At 45.5% G+C, this 16931-nt stretch overlaps 1 protein-coding gene across 4 annotated transcripts in view; it reads left to right on the top strand.

The window, feature by feature from the left end:
* Positions 1–15192, top strand: part of LOC147455096 (uncharacterized) — an 86392-nt gene extending 71200 nt beyond the window's left edge. For all 4 annotated transcript variants that reach the window (XM_086515197.1, XM_086515198.1, XM_086515199.1 and 1 more), the window contains one exon: positions 14762–15192. In XM_086515197.1, the coding sequence (XP_086371323.1) occupies positions 14762–14886 (125 nt within the window). In that variant the 3' untranslated portion in view covers positions 14887–15192. The remainder of the gene's footprint in view (positions 1–14761) is intronic.
* Positions 15193–16931: the final 1739 nt, after the last annotated feature.

The raw sequence follows: 16931 nt of genomic DNA on the forward strand, positions 1-16931 counted from the left end.
GGAGGAAAGCTTTGGTTGCATTAGAGAGCGAAGCAGATGAAGTATCTGCAAGCAGCAGCAGCCATGACATAGAGAACTTTACCTCCAGTGACCCAAGTGATGAGAGCTACAAAGCAGACTCAGCAGCATCTGATGATTCCGATGTCAATTCCGAGTCAAGTGCATCCAGTGATCACGAGGAACACTCAAAGGTGGCTCAGAAAAAAGAAAAGCAGCAAATTATCACTCATGAAATCAAGAGGCCTGCTTCTTCAAAAAATCGCACAGCATTTTCATTACATTTTCATATGCAGCAACCTCGACCATCTCTCAGCTAGGTGCTGTCGACTGCTCAGCTACGGACTCTGGGCCTCACAGAATTGGCTGATGCAAATTTACCTGATACTATTCCAGCAGAACTGATACATCAACTGCTGAAAAACTTTCCAAAGGTCCGGGGCCTCAAGCTAACAGCTACAAGGCTTGGCCATGCCATGGGTATGACCAACTTTCCAGCTGTGAAGTCTACTACTCGCACTTTCTCTTTGTTGTCCAAGGACGCGACAATTCAAGCATGTAAAGAGCTATTGAGCTCGGATCACCCAAATTATGAGCGAAACAGACGGCTTCTCGCAATCTTCAGGTATTACTTTCTGGCTTGGGATGCCAAAGAAGACAAGGTACAAACAGATATTCTCACTACATTCTCCCACTGCGACGGGCTATACTGTTTAATCCACACTATCCCATGTGGATTCCACCAAATTCTCTTCAGCTCTCTGCAGTCTAGGGCTAAAAGATTTCGGGCCCAAGTGCAGTCTGTGCAGTTAACTTTTAGATGTTTTGCGGCGCCTCTCTTGGCATGGATCATAAACATACCTATTAACATAAATGAAGTGGATGAGGAACAGGGAACCTCGAAAGGGAAAAGGAAACCCGTGAGCATGCAAGTAGACCCCACAGTCACCAAGAAAAAGAAGATAAAGGCGAAAGTGATGAAGGATACAATGAAGTCTCTACTCTCCTTGCCAGTTTCTGAGAGACAGCAGACTAGGGTACATCTTCAGCGTCATACGTCTACTGCTACACCTGGTTCTGTTGTGCCGACACTAGTGTCTATTGCCGCTCCTCAGGACAGGATGGTCACTTCACCCTTACAGGATCCTCTTCCTTCTTCTCCCATCTTCACTCATACACCGGTCAACATATCACTCGCTGCACCTACAACAACAATCTCTGAGGCACCTTCTACACCGAGTGTCCCTACTTCTAGCTCGCCGGTTGTGCCACCATCTGCACCTACTTTTAGCTCGTCGGCAGTGCCACATGTGCGCCCTCTAGCATCACATCCATCTGAGGGATCTTCAGGTAGGACCGACTCCACTTCTCTGTTTCAGCTTTCAAAGAAGTTGCTTCAGGACTCCAGAGCTGCTATTGCCACCATCGAGCTAGGCGTGGAGCAGCTAGCTGCAACCCACCAGCATCACTCCGCCACATACGCAGCTATGGAGGGATCCCTGCGAGTTGCCGAGAGTGCCATCGCAGATCGAGATGCAACGATTTTTGCACTACAGCAGGCATTGAAGATAAAGTCGAGAATTATTGATGACCTCAAAGCACAGGTGCAAGGATTTCAAGAAATGCTTATGTATGATAACAGGCCTACCCAGGCTACTGTGGGATATGGATGGACTAGGCCAGGGATACAGGTCCAAAGTCCAGCTACCTTTGCAGCGCCAGCAGGTCCCTCTCAGCCCTCTCAGCAGTTCATGGGACACTACCCACAGCCCCAGGTCCAGTACTTCACTCAGCAAGAGTCTCAGATCCAGATGCCACACATGCAGAGCCAGAGTGTTCCTTGCTGTGACGGTGTTACTGGTGCACACCGCCATGGTTGCGTTACTAGGCGTCCGGAGTTCACTTCAGGGCAGGTACTCCCATCCGCTGTGCAGCAGATGGCTGCTACAACCACAGGAAATCAAGGTATGCAAAGCACAGGACAGCAACCGCATGGTTACACTATTGATCTGATGGCTCCTCCCGATCCGGAAGCTTTTGGAGCAGCAGTGGGGACGACCCTTTCCCTTGGGTGACAGGACTGTGCTCTTACCTCATCTTTCATGGTACATATAGTTACTGTTGTAGTTTCATTCAGTTTTGGCTTACCGAGACGGTGACCAGTCTTGTGGCGGGCAACCTGTAGCCTGCTACAGTGTCACTTCACAGGACAGCAATTGGACAGTTAGCTACAGTTGGTCTGGTTGACACTGAACGGACCCTTTGGCTGGGAGTGACACGTGGCAGGGTACCTACGGTGGTCTAGTGGACGTCATGGCCAGGTCACCACCACCACTCAGTTTGGAGATAGACTTAGCTGGCTGGACATTTATGGGCCGTTGGTGGCTCTTATGGTTGTACATATCAGTAGTCGTTTTGGGGGAGTTGGGGCTTATCTTGCACGTAGTCGTCTAGAGAGTCTTACACAGAGCACTGCTACACCATCCATGCACACCTGAGCCTCGACACCCCATCTTGTACCTGTGAGTCCTGGGCTGGAGCTGAGTGTGCTGCCACTCCAGAGTCTGTACAAGGTCCTTTGAGTTAGTCGAGTCTACATGTTGTGGTCTACTGCTGTGTCTCTGTTATTATCCATTGTTTCTTGTATTTCATTCTGTTGAGAGAGTTTCTGTTTGTTGAGTGAGATTGTCATGCACATTGCACTCGGGGACACCCACACTGTAGAGAGCACGACACATTATCCGCGCTACAGCGTTGTATTTTACGAAGATAGACTTGCGATCAGGCTATCACCAGATACAAATCAAACTGGAAGATATTCCTAAGACAGGTTTCCATACGTGTTATGGTCACTATGAGTTTTTGGTCTTGCCTTTTGGTTTGACCAATGCTCCAGCTATATTTCAGCAGATGATGAATGATCTGTTGAGACCGTTTCTAGGCAACTTCGTTGTTGTATTTCTCGATGACATCTTGATCTATCGCCGAAGTTTGTCTGAGCACTTAGCGCATATACACACTGTTCTCGAAGTACTGAGAACTGAGAAACTTTATGCTAAGGCTTCTAAGTGTGAATTCTTTAAGAAAGAGCTTCTGTACTTGGGTCACATCATTACTTGTGATGGTATTCGCGTTGATCCTAAAAAGCTGGATAAAGTGCGGAATTGGCCCATTCTGAAGAATGTGCCCAAGTAAAGTCCTTTTTAGGCTTTAGAGGATTCTTTCGCAAATTCATCAAGGACTACTCTATAATTGCTCCTCCGCTTACGCAACTTTTAAAAGGAGGGGTGAAAGGGCCGAAGACTTCGGGTCCTCACCGTAAAGGTAATCTCCCTGTTGTCTGGAATGAGCATTTCTACAAGAGCTTTCGGACACTAAAGCACTTGGTGACTACTGCGCCAATATTACACATTGTGGATACTAGCAAACCGTTTGTGGTCGGAACGGATGCTAGCGATTATGCTATTGGTGCGACATTATACCAGGATGGACGTTCTGTTGCGTTTGAAAGTAAGAAACTTTTTGATGTTGAGATGCGTTATCCAACGTATGAGAAGGAGCTTTACGCCGTAGTCCACGCTCTAGGGAAATGGCAGCATTACTTGTATGTCTCTAGGTTTGGTGCATGGACAGATCATCACTTCTTGCGCTATATCTGTGATCAGGGTGATCTCAGAGGTCGGAAGGCTAGATGGGTTTGGCTTATGCAAGAGTTTGACTTTGAGATCCGTTATAGAAAAGGATCCAGCAATCGAGTTGCCGATGCACTCAGTCGGATTCTCGAGGTTAATGCCTTGTCTATGGCCGAAATCTCGACGGATTTCTCTCTCTCTCTCTCTCTCCGAGGGCTATGTCGTTTCGATGGCCATTTTGGCAAGATATGGAACGAGGTCGAAGCGGGGCATGAGTCGCGTACAGGCTTGGGTGATCCGGAGACCCAAGTGAGTCGTGCTAGAGAGACGAGATAGCGACAATATTCCATTAAAGGTGGACTATTGTTCATAAATGAAAAAAGTCTGCGTGTCGGAAATCGATGAGGTTCGATAAAGGATTTTGTGCGAATGCCACGATGTTCCTAGCGCTGGGCACCCAGGGATCCAAAGAACTTTGGCTTTGGTCAAGCGATATTTCTATTGGCCAAGAATGCGCTCTTACATAGAGAGCTATGTGAAGAGATGCGCTCAGTGTCAGGTCAGTAAGGCAGAGCGCCTTAGGAAAGCTAGCCTGCTACATCCATTGGAAATCCTAGATGCCAAGTGGTAGAGTATTTCCATGGACTTTATCGTTGGTTTGCCAAATACTAGTCGTGGCAATGACGCTATTTGGGTTGTGGTCGATAGACTCACAAAAATGGCGAAGTCTATACCAAAGAAGTCGACAGTAAAAGCCATGAGCTAGCGGTTTTATTTGTTGATCAGCTTTATAAGCTGTATGGTTTGCCAGAGGATATCGTCAGTGATCGAGATACTAAGTTCATTGGCCAATTTTGGTGAGATGTGTTTGCTCATCTTCAGACAATGTTGAGTATGTCCTCTTCTGACCATCTTGAATCCGACAGACAAACTGAGAGGATGAATCAGACATTAGAGGACATGTTGAGAGCCTATGTCTCTCACAGGCAGTCTGATTGGGAAAGGTACCTTCCACATTTAGAGTTTGCCTATAATAGTAGCAAGCATTCTTCTACTAGATTTAGCACATTCATGCTGATGTATGAATTTGAGCCTAAATCCCCAATTGCTATTGGCTTGGAGGAAGTCAAGGAACTCTAAGCTCGTGATTTCCTGTATGACATGCAAGAAATGCTCGAATTGAGTAAGGATAGTATAAGAACGGATCTTGATCGAGTCACTACTTATACTAATCAAAAGAGATCTCCAAGGACTCTTGATTTGGGACAATGGGTCTATTTGAAGATACCCAAGGATTCCAAGACTATGCGAACAGGAAAGCATTATAAGCTTTCAGCTAAATATTGTGGTCCGTTCTTGATCACAAAGAAAATTGGTCAAGTTGCCTATAAACTCGCTCTTCCTTCGGATTTTAGTATACATCCAGTGTTTCATGTCAGCCGCCTTAAAGTGAAATTGGGCGAAGCCGACGTTGTTGTGCCTATCGAGGAAAGTGTATGGCAAGACATGCAAACTAACTATATTCTTCGAGAACCAGAGGCAGTTTTAGATCATCGTACCCGTCAATCGCGCCAAAAGGCTTATGACGAGTACTTAATTAAATGGAAGGGACAATCTAAAAAGGTTTGCTACTTGGGAACCAGTTAGAGCTCTGGAAGCTCAGTACCCCCACTTCATTGATGAGGACATCAATGGTTCTTAAGGGGGGAAGTATGTTATGTCCCGCTCACGGGAGAGGGGATCTAGCCCAGACGCCGTCGGGATGGGTGTCCAGTGTCCGGGCGGACGTAGTGTGAACCCAACCAGTGTGGCTAGCCATTATTATAAAAGGGAGGCCAAGGCCTCATTTGCAGTTATCGACCCCCACTGGCAGAGTGCTAGTGGTTAGCCCGCGAGGCTAGGAGTGTGCGAGGTCACCTCGAGGAGGTGAGGCCGGGTGGTATGGGACGCTCGGTCTTACAGGTGCACGCCTCCGTCCTCGGACACTGGCCCAAGCATGGGGGAGTTGCCGGATGATGGCTATGGTCGGGTGGTTCATCCAACGCGTGTTTGTAGGAGGTTCGTGTAGCCGGGAGATTCACTCCCTGCGTTCGTTTCACCGGCCGAGGTGCCTATACCCTAAGAGAACAAGCAACAGAAGAAGAAGTCCTTTCAACTTATGGGGACCCCGTCCGATGGGGCCCCAGTGACATAAAGAAGCTAAAATAAAGCAGGATTCACACGCAAAAATTGATGACGTTGCAGATTTCCCGAAAATTGCGCTGGCATGATGACGTGGCAAGCTGTACGGATTACCGCGTTTTGCGCTGGCTGATGACGTGGCAAGCTGTATGGATTTTCGTAAATTACGTCGGTAGCTTTTTGGCTTTGCTTTTGGACTAGATGCTTTTGAGTTTAAAGGCTTTTTACTATGAACTGTTTTTGGGGCCAAGGGCTCTTAAATATGAGGTTAGGGCTCATTCTCTGGCATGCTTCTTGGAGAAGGTGTAGAGTTTGGAGTACGGGCTTGTACTGTGTTGATGCAATATAAAGAAATACCGAAAGGGGCGCCAAGGTTTGGGGCCAATACTCTCTGGGGTGGAATATTGCCACTCCGTGTCCCGTGTCGTCTCTCTCTTTCAGTTCAGTTGTTATTGAAGTGCTAAAGGTCTGCTCAGTCTATTCTTTTCTATTGGCACGTGGTGCCGGCCTTGTGACAGTGGTATCAGACCATCAAGCGTGTGCTTTCCTGAAAGCATACCGGTCCTACAAAAGAGCAGACAGAGCTATTTGAGGTATCTTCGCCCTCCAACCCGGACTTATCAGCCACTCCCACCCTTACTTCATCGCGCATCGCGCGTGCTCCCGTCTTCACCGCTCATGTCTTACAGGACATAAGCCATTAAGATCACTTGCAAGAGAAGGATCCCAGATTTGTTTCGAGCTGTTATTTTTCTCAGAGGCAGTGCCATGCAGATGTTGATGTCTATAGCTACCAAGCCGTACACTTCCAAGGACGTGGCAAGCTTTCAGGAAAAAATTTGCCCGAAGTTATATGGTTTCTGACATCTTCCTTCGGAGTGCAACTTTTGGTAGAGTGGGGTATCTTGAAATGCTTGCCATGGAAACCCTAGCAGATTATAACTTGAATTTCTCGACATCTCTGAGTAGATGTATCTTCACGAGCAGATGACCTTGGAGGTCCAGTGCGATTGCTATCTTGGGACTACTATTGCCGCCAAAGAAACTTTGTTTGTCCAAGAGCTGATGGACCATGTTGTGCTCGACTACGACCTTATGGAAGAAACCGAACCCTAATTTTTGGTGCAAGTTTCAAGATGGAAAGTCAATCGACTTTTCGAGCTCGACTGATATCGAGATTGCTTTTTAAGTTTGAAATGTGTTTGAGAACTTGTTTGGTGATCCTGTTTGAAATTTGTTTGAAATGGATGGTATTTGATTTGAACCTGTTTTGGTGCCGATTTGAAATGTTTGACTCTGGTTGTAATACCGGTTTCATTGATTGGTGATTTTTACTCCCGGGTGGAGAAGTGAAAACTGTTTTGGTATTGTTTGAACCTCGGAACGACACAAGCCGATGCTTGGGAAGCGTTTCGTTGTATGTTTGAAAACCTCCGAACGACGCAAGCCGATGCCTGGGGAGCGTTTGATTGTATGCTTGTAAATTAATTGTTGTTGTGACTCCCGTCCCGGATTGGATGGTTATGCGGGAGGAGTATTAAGAAGTGTGAGCTGTGGTTACTCTGAGCACCTCCAAACGACGCAGGCAGTAGTCAATGGCCGGTGGTCGGTGGTCGGAAGTCAATGGCCGGTGGCCGAATTCAAAAGCGGATTTGTCTACACAAGGGCGGCCACACATGTGCCAATTGGAGGGTCCGATTTGGACTTATTCACACAAGGGCGGCTACACATGGTTGCCTCTCATAAGAGAGGGTAGCCCTTTTGGCCTATAAAAGGAGGCCATTTCTACACACATTTCATAGTGTGAAGTTGATGCAACAAGGTGGGTGTGAGGTGGTGAGAGTGAAGCAAGGCGGGAGCTCTATTAAGGGTATAATCCCTTTGTAAATTACTTCTTGTTTTGAAGTACTAAAGCCATTGAGTGGTTGCTTTCCCGTGGACGTAGCCCACATTGGGTGAACCACGTATATCGTGTGTACTCTCTCTCTCTCTCTCTCTACTCTATAATTTCGTGTATGTAAACCTGTCTCTCTCCATTAAGTAATCTACTCAATTATCTATTTAGCTACGTCTTATTTCCTAACATCTTTGACCTTTGCAATGATCGTAAAGACTCTACTTAGTCCTTAACCACCATGGCTTTGATCTTCTTTTTCTTCTTTACTGTCTACTAAGTCTCACTAGCTAGAGATTTTCTTTTCTCGATTCGCAACACTGGTTGGGTATCCTCGTCCAGCGGGGCAGGGGTTACATGAATATTTATTACCCATGCCTAAAGAGGTGCTGCAAAACATTTGAAGCTCAATTGCACAGACTGCATCTGGGTCCGAAATCGTTTGGCCCGAGATTGTAAGGATGTATAGAGGATCTGGTGGAATCCACAGGGTAAGGTGTTTAACAAACAGTAGAGGCCGTCCAAGTCAGAGAATGTAGTGGGTAGGTCACACTTACCCTTATCTGCTTTTGCTTCTCTGGCTAGAAAATAGTACCTAAAGTTGGCCAGGAGTTGTTTGTTTATTTCGTACTTGGGGTGATCCGTGCCGAGCAGCTCTTGACATGCTTGAATGGTTGCATCCTTGGATAGCTGAGAAAAAGTGCGTGTAGCAGGTTTCACCGCTGGAAAGGTGGTCATATCCATGGCATGGCCAAGCCTTGTAGGAGTGAGTTTGTGGCCCCTTACCTTGGGAAAATTCTTCAAAAGCTCATGGATCATTTCAACAAGAGCTATGGTTGGTAGATCGCTGGCAGCCAGTGCTGTGAGACCTAGACTTTGTAATTGAGCATTGGAAAAGACCTGCTCAGAGATGGTCGAGGCCGCTGTAGAAAAAAATCCACAGAGAAAGTTGAGCGACTTTTAGCTGTTGAAGGCCTCCTTATCCATGAGTGATGACCTGATTTTCCCCCCCTTAGATTGTTCCGCGCGATCACTTGAAGCCTCCGAATCATAGTCAGCTTCAGAATCTGAAGTTGAGTCTGCTGCTGGTGAGGCGTTGTAGCTTTCATCACTGAGGTCACTTGAAGTGATGTCTTCGAAGTCTTTGCTACTGTTTCCTGAGTCGTCATCACTCCCTATCTGCAGCCACAATTGGCTTTTTGCGCAAAGCTGCTTTTCGCACTTGCTTGTTGGTACTTGCCATACCAATTCAATGAAGAGAGGTCTCTGATAGGAAGTGACTCCTTGGCTTGGTGTGTAGGGCGATGGAGAAAAGAAAAAGGCGTATCTGCTGTTACGTGGAGGACTTCGATTGATGGCGAAGGGTTACAGATGTGGCGAGGGTTTAAAGAAGGTAGGGTCGATGGGTTGGGGCAATCGAGAGAGTTGGGAAGGGTTCTGGAGAGGGTGAGTGGAATAAGCAGGACTTCGATTGATGGCAAAGGGGTTACTGACTTGGCGAGGGTTTAAAGAGGGTAGGGTCGATGGGTTGGGGCAATCGAGAGAGTTGGGAAGGGCGAGGGAGAGGGTTCTGGAGAGGGCGAGTGGAATGGGCAGGGCGAGGGGTAGGTAGAGGGACGAGGGTGGGTGGTGAGGGCCGAGGGGGACAAGGGTAGGGGCGAGGGAATAGGTGAGGGGCGAGGGTAGGTAAGGGGGGCAAGGGATGAGGGTAGGGGCGAATGCACGCAAGGGTAGTGGTTAGGGGCGAGGGCTATGTAGAGGGACGAGGGTGGCTCTGGGTAGGGGTGAGGGCTAGGTAGAGGGACGAGGGTGGGTGGTGAGGGGGACAGGGTCGGGGCGAGGGTAGGTAAGGGAGGGGCGAATGCACTAGGTAGGGGGCAAGGGTAGTGGGTAGGAGCAAGGGCTAGTGGGCAAGGGCGAGATGGGGAGAGAGGCGAGGCCAGTAAGTAGGAGGGACGAGGGGCTAGTGGGATGGGGAGAGAGGCGAGGCCAGTATTTAGAGCCTAGCTGGAATAAAGGGACCAGAGTTTAAATAGCCATGCACAAGGCCAAAGAGGGCAATCAGGTAGAAACTTTGGATTTTTAATCTGATGATGCTGTGTGAGACTAAGTGATTTGTGTGAGGAAGACTTTGAAGACATTGCACTACTGGAGGTAGGAAGGGCGAGGGTTATGGTTAGATCAAGGTGTAGAATGAACCTGGCAAGGGTGATTCTGAGAGAGGGAAAACTCGGTTGATGATGGCAATCTGAAGTGCTACACAGAGAGAGAGAGAGAGAGAGAGAGAGAGAGAGAGAGAGAGAGTGGGTATAAATTTTACGGAGAGAGCAATGGTAATAGAGTGCACTTAGAAAACATTGGACGAAGAAGACGAAGAAACTCAGTGCTACTGGAAAGAAGAATGGAAAGAGAATGATTGCATAGAAATGTTTCCTAATGACCTAACGTGTGTGACATTAGAGAGACCCATTTTGAGTGTCAAACAAGACCGACGATACAAAGCAATACAACAATATAGTTTGGAAAGAATGAGCTGATTACAAGAAGTTTAGGACGAAACAAGCACCCCAGATACACAGTAGTAGATAAGGTATATTGCAGGTGGAGATGTGGAGACACTTACAGGCATAGCAGAGATTGATAACAGAGACTGAGAGTGTGCAGGGATATTATCTAACATCGGCTCCGGTAGGAAGTTAAGTGAAAAAAGAGAGAAGGGTGGTGCAGAACCTATACTATAGGCAAAACAACTATAGATCTCGAAACAGCTGCAAACGGCTTACTCAGAGGGATAATAGCATTTGATTCTAGAGCCATTTACCAGCGGCAAGGGGACACCTTCCAAAGTTACTAGCTGGATTGCTCCTTGGCAAAATTTCCTGTATCATGAATAGGCCTTGCCAAGCTGGGACAAACTTCTTTGCTTTTTTCTGATATCTAGCTTGATACAATAGCACCAGTGAGCCTTGCATAAATTTTGGCTTTTGGAGATGGCGATCATGCCAAGCCTTGCGACGAAGCTACTCTGCTTCAAGAAATTGGGAAGCCAAACTGCGGCTTTCTTCTAATAGGGTGAGATGAGAGACAGAGGCATACCCCAAACCCCCATTGGCACGCACACTACCTACTTGCGGAGATCTTGAGTTGAATTCAAAGGGTGTTATTGCTTCCAAATCGAAGGCTAACTGAAATGGGGTGTGATTGGTCATGGCTTTCAAAGAAGTGCAGTAAGCCCAAAGGGTGCCGTGGATAGCTTGAGCCCAAGACGTTGGATGGAGATGACATGCTTATCAGAACCTTGTTGGTGCTCTCGGCTTGTCCATTTGCTCTAGGGTAATAGGAACAAGACTTACGATGAAAAATCTTGTAGTTGGCTAGCAAGGTTGAAATCATTTTATTAACAAAGTGATTGTCCCTATCACTGGTGATCTCCATGGGACATCCAAACCTGCACAAAATATTTTCATACAAAAACTTAGCTACAATATTGCCAGTGCAATCAGTTGTCGCCAGTACTTCTACCCACTTAGTTGCATAATCTGTAGCCATCAACAAATACTTCCGGTTACCTGGTTGGACAGGGGGAGCAATTGGATCCACAAAATCCATGCCCCATAGCTCATAGGGCAGCCATGCCATAGAGACCTGCAGAGGACGGTTGGATTGCTTGCTTGGTTTAGGTCCACACATCACATACTTTCACATAGGCAATTGCATCACAAAAAACATAGGGCCACCATAGACCACTCTGTAGAATCTTCTGAGCGGTGATGTGACTAGGGTAATGGCCACCAGTGGGACCATTATGGGCATCTTCCAGAATAGACCTAAAGACACTATAGTGAACTCTGGCATCAGATTGATCCCAGATCCACCATGCACTATGACGCCTGAGAATTGATGCCCAAGAATAGATACAGTGAGACGAGGACTTTTGTAATCTGTGAGGGGAGCAGCTGGATAAGAAATCATGTAAGACTCTGAGGGCTGTACGGGGAGGTGTCCGCCACTAGGCCCAGCACTCGGATACAGAGAGTGAATGATTGAGAAGGTGTCACTTCTGAGGGTTGCATCGAGCCGGAGCATATCGTAAAGGGACACTTTTTGAAGGTGTTCTTCAAGATTGCTTCTGGTGTGGGCTTAGCTCCTTCAATCTGGGCTTCCTCTAAAACTTTGACATGTTCCAAGTCAGCCATTGCTTCTAAGAAGGCTCCATCAATGTTCGAAAGCATAGAGACTGGTCTGCTCTTAGCACCAATGAAGGGCTCGTCAGTTGGGTCAGGTTGTGGAAGTGGAGATGGACGAGATGAACCTGTTGGCAAGCTGAGACCAAGAGCTGCTCTTTGTGCCCGAGTGAGGACGCCAGCGGGATCCCCCACTTGTTGTGGCCTAACCGTATTAGTAGCAGGTGATGGTTGACGGATGGTGTTCACTGTGATCAGATTTATCTTTGGGAATGTAAATTCTTGTTATTTCTGAGTTGGTGAGGGTCAAGTAGGGAGCTGGACAGACCACGTTGGACTACTCTAGTCCAGACCAGCACATGCGAGAGCTTAAACGAGCTAGCTCCTCGACTTGTAGGCACAAATGGAGTGGAGTGAAACTTCAGTTGAGGTCCCACGGGGCGTGCCAAAATGAGAGCACCTATAGCGAGAATAATGTGTCGTGCTCTCTACTGTCTATACTCAGTGCAATATGCATGAAATCTCACTCCAACAGAATGAAAACACTAACAAAATGAAAACACTACATTGCAAAGGATGAATAATGTAACAACAAGTAACTCAATAGAACAACAGATTCAACATAGAACCTGAACACCATGAGACTCGACTAACTTAGGTGGACCAATACAGACTTTGGAATGGCAGCATACACTCTACTCCAAGCCCAGAACTCATAGGTACAATGGGGGTGTCGAGGCTCAAGATGTGCAGGGAGGGTGTTGTGTGTAACATAGACTGACTTGACGCTAGACTCAAAACTATACCTAGAACCATCCCTCTGACTGAAGCACTGTGAGAATATATACAACCCCCCAAAAAGGTAACCAACAGATAACATCAAATATCTCTGACTGTCCAGCTGCACATATCCCTAAACTGTGGCGGAGCTGAAAGGGCCATGGTGTCGTCCTAACCACCACTCCTGCCACGTGTCAAGTCCATAAGTTTGAACCCACGACCAAGTGTCAAGTCCACCAAGTGTGAACCCTGACCAACTATAACTGTCTTCCCGTATAGAGCGACTCTGTAGCCTAGCTACATGACCAAAGTTACATGTGATGTAGTATGTGTGTGGATGATAAGTGATTCTCGATGCTCCAAAATTGTGGTTAGGAGAGTCGCAATGGAGAGCCCACACTATTGTGGCTGGGAAAGGAAAGTGTGTAGGTCTATGTCATGGCTAAAAATGTGAGGGAAGCAAGTTCGGATTTGACCAAAATATGCACAATTGATTTGACTCTTCTCCATTGCCCCAACGGCCTGTCTCGCATTGAAGGGATTGGGAGCTAAGCCAAATGATTTAAAGGTGAGTAGGGTTTCCTCTATCAGCGAAGGACATGATTTTGTAGTTTGGGGGCAATATGGGTGGTGTAATGTATGAAGAGTGACCCATCGGATTCCTCCTAGGCCGTAATACATTGGTGTTGTAGGAAAGCTTCATTCACTTGGGGGCCAATTGAGGCATCATGTAGCAGGTGTAATGCATCCCATCTCCCAAGCCACTTTTTTATGTCTTGTATCCATTCCGTGCTCAAGATCTTGCTTTTATGCGTGTTTTGAACTTTATTGCTTGCTTCCCATGTAATTGTAGGAAGTTGATGTGAGGGGTTTTGATGCATATTTATCGTGTACTCCACAACCCTTTCCATGCCCATAACCTAAATTGAAAGGGATCCCGACTCAAGAAGTAGGAGCATATATGGTGTTTGTGTCTAAACTAGGAGAAAGTTTGTAAGAAAACGCTTTTGGACTTTCTCAAACTCTTTCCAAGTAGACTTTGAGATTCTCCCACGGTGTCACCGATGTGTCAAAATGGTACTTCTTGAGAACCCCACACTCGCCCGAATGGAGAAAATGCTAGGCTGAGAGCCCTCCTTGCCGCCCATATGCAACCCTAGGGTTGCCGCCTAGGGGCACCCTGCACTCTGTAGGCTTGTGCACTGCTACTATCTCCTTGTCCGCATATATGTACCCACCTATATCCAGCTCGGCCAGCTGTCCACCAGCCCCCACGACTTGGAAAATGGGAGGAAATAGCAAAAAATGGGCACCAGAGGTAATGCTAGCAGAGGGACTGACAAGGCTGGGAAAAATACCCCCAGCCTGTAGGAGCCTAATGGCCATGGAACTGAGCCAAAACCCAAGGCTATACATGGCTAGACACAACCCGACATGAGAAACCTACCTCACACTAGCCGGACTCAACCTCAAAACAGTCCTCACTCCCTGGCACCTGTCCCTGGGAGAAACTCGGACCGACTAGACGAATCCATAGAGATGCGTGAACTCCAACAAAATGGGCGTCCCATGTTATTATGACCAAGATATATTTTATCTATCCTATGGCTCAAGTTGGGCTCTTAAGGACGTTAAGATGATATCTGTCTCTAGTCATACTCTCTCGACAGCAGAGGATTTGAGCCATACTCTGTCGACATCCATAGTGTAGATGAGGATGGATTCTATAGTAGTATTTTTGTTCTAGTCTTTTTGTACCCAGACATGGTATTAAATTCAGTATTTTGTAACAGATTGGTCTCATAGGTCATTTTGGCCTTTTGAAGATATTAATATAACATTATATTTTATTTCATTTCTCTCTCTCTCTCTCTCTCTCTCTCTCTAGATCTACTCCAGGTATCCTCATTTATTTTGATTTCTATGTTCCCTAATGTTTGTAGCATGCTGTATGGATGACCCCCACTTTCACACACACGCATATATTTAGATATAGATTAAAAAAAAACCATATATATTATATTTTATATCACCAAAATTAAAGGTGGGAGTGAGGGTGGTTTTGAATTTGACCAAGTAGCCTCTTTGTGCAGAATCTTTCAAGTTCAAGCCACCTGCTGAGAAAAGTCTAAAGAAATTGCAGAAACAACTGCGTGAAGCGGCAATCGATTGGACTCCCTCCAAGAAAAAGCGCTGTATCTGGAAAAAGATTCATTAGGGGTTCTGTTTTGGTATAATCTAAAGAAGGTCGTGGTATGCTTTTCCTTTGTATGGCTATGGGGACAAGTTGATCATGTGGAGCTGTAGTTGTGTTTTTAGTAAGTGATCGTATAGGGCTTAGATGTGTCCAGAAAATGACTGAATGTAAAGTATCCAAACTTTCAGTTCTCAAGTGGTGACTTTTTAAATTTACAAGTTCATCAAAACTCTATTTTTCTATTGATAGATACTAAATAGTAATTGAGTTCTGTAATTTCAAAACCTTTTTACCATTTTTTTAAAGAAATCGAAGAAAGAGAGATAATAGTCGTGCGTGTGCTCCCTTAGTCCTTGTATTGAGATAATATGAATGCTTATTTATGAGCTTAATAAAGCGGGTAGTTAGTCATGGCATGTTTGTCTGATGCACATTTGCCTTTCACCCAAGAACATACCACTTAAAGGCCAATGGGCTATCAAGCAAGCTATGGACATATGCACACACCATGTTGAGTTTGGATTTGTACTTAATGCCCGTAAGCAAGCTAGAGTTGGATGTGTTGGCTAAATCTATGATAAGATTGCAAGCTAGAGTTGGATGTGTTGGCTAAATCTATGATAAGATTGCACTTTGCTAAATCAATCTAGTTTACAATCATCAATGAGAAGACCATGTCGCTTTGGTAAAAACTGTTAGCACTTATGCCAAAGAGATAGAAAGTTGTTTTTGGAGAAGTCCCGTGAGAGAATGAAGTCTTGTGGCAATTGTAGTAACTCTAGAAATAGGTTAGAAATTGAGTGCTTGCATTGTAAGAAGAGAGTGCACAATAAGGAACGATAGAAGTCAAAGAAGAAATTAAAGTTGTTGATGACAAGAAAGTGTACAGGGTAAAGCCAAGGTTGAAGAGGTCAATGCAATCACAATGTATGATTGACTCTTGTTTGCCTCTTCAATAATGCATATTCCTTGAGAAGCTTTTATGCAACATTGGATCTTGTATTTTGGTGTTTCCTTTCATGTTACTCCTTGTAGAGGGTGGTTCTCTGCCTATGATAGTACTTTGGCAATGACGCTTGGAAAATCTAGAAGGAAGCTTTTATTTTAGCTAGATGACATCCGTTAGGTATATCAATAGTGCAAGATCATGTTATAATCATAAGTGAAAAGCCATATACCTCTTTGTAAGCATAGCTAATTGGGCCGAGTTGTTGAATGGCTTTTGGGATGAAGCTATAAAAACCGCAATCTCATATTAGTAATAGATCATGTGGATTTAAAAGGCGGTGTTAGTTTATCTTGGAATGGATGTAAACCTCCATATGATCAATCTTTGGTTGTGAAGCCTTTTTGCATGTGCCAAAGGAACCTAGAAAGCTTAAACCAAAGTCGTAGCATAACATTCTCCTTCGCTTTGGTGAAGATGTGAGATGGGATATCGTTTAACTTGTAGATTGTGATGTCATCTTCAACGAGAAGATGCATAAGATCCGTCCCAAAAAGGTTGAAATGAAGAAGGCTACCTTTCACAATGTTATGCCACCTATTCAAGAGCAAATGACATGTTGTCATGTACCTCAAAGGAAATGTGTTGAGTGATGCTCCTAGTAGCTCTAACCATGCACAAAGTACGGATGATTCATTGAGTAGTGCTAAAAGACCATTGGACAAGTGATTTCTTGTGAAAATCTATTGCATTGGGAATGCCAACTAGAGTTTTTATGCTTCTTGAATGGTTTGTGTAGAGCTTAGACTATGTCATACTAACAAATCATGTTGAGCCCTCATGCTATGGTGAGACTATGTTGTGGGGTGGTAAGCTTAAGTGGGAAAGTGCTACAAAATCAAAGATAGATTCTTGGTAGAAAGATATTTTCTAAAAGAGAACACAAATTTTTCTTTTAATGCCTACAACGTGAAGGTCACGTCCATTGATAGAAAGCCTAAGTACAAGGCTAGATTGCTTGGCAAATATTTCAAGTAAAAGCAAGGCATTTATTTTGATGAAATTTTTTATTGATCGTCAAAAAGACTACTTCACGGATAGTCTTGATGTGGTTACCGAA

This window comes from Adiantum capillus-veneris, chromosome 6, assembly GCF_014529385.1.
Source record: "Adiantum capillus-veneris isolate H3 chromosome 6, ASM1452938v2, whole genome shotgun sequence".
NCBI classification, from domain to species: Eukaryota; Viridiplantae; Streptophyta; class Polypodiopsida; order Polypodiales; family Pteridaceae; genus Adiantum; species Adiantum capillus-veneris.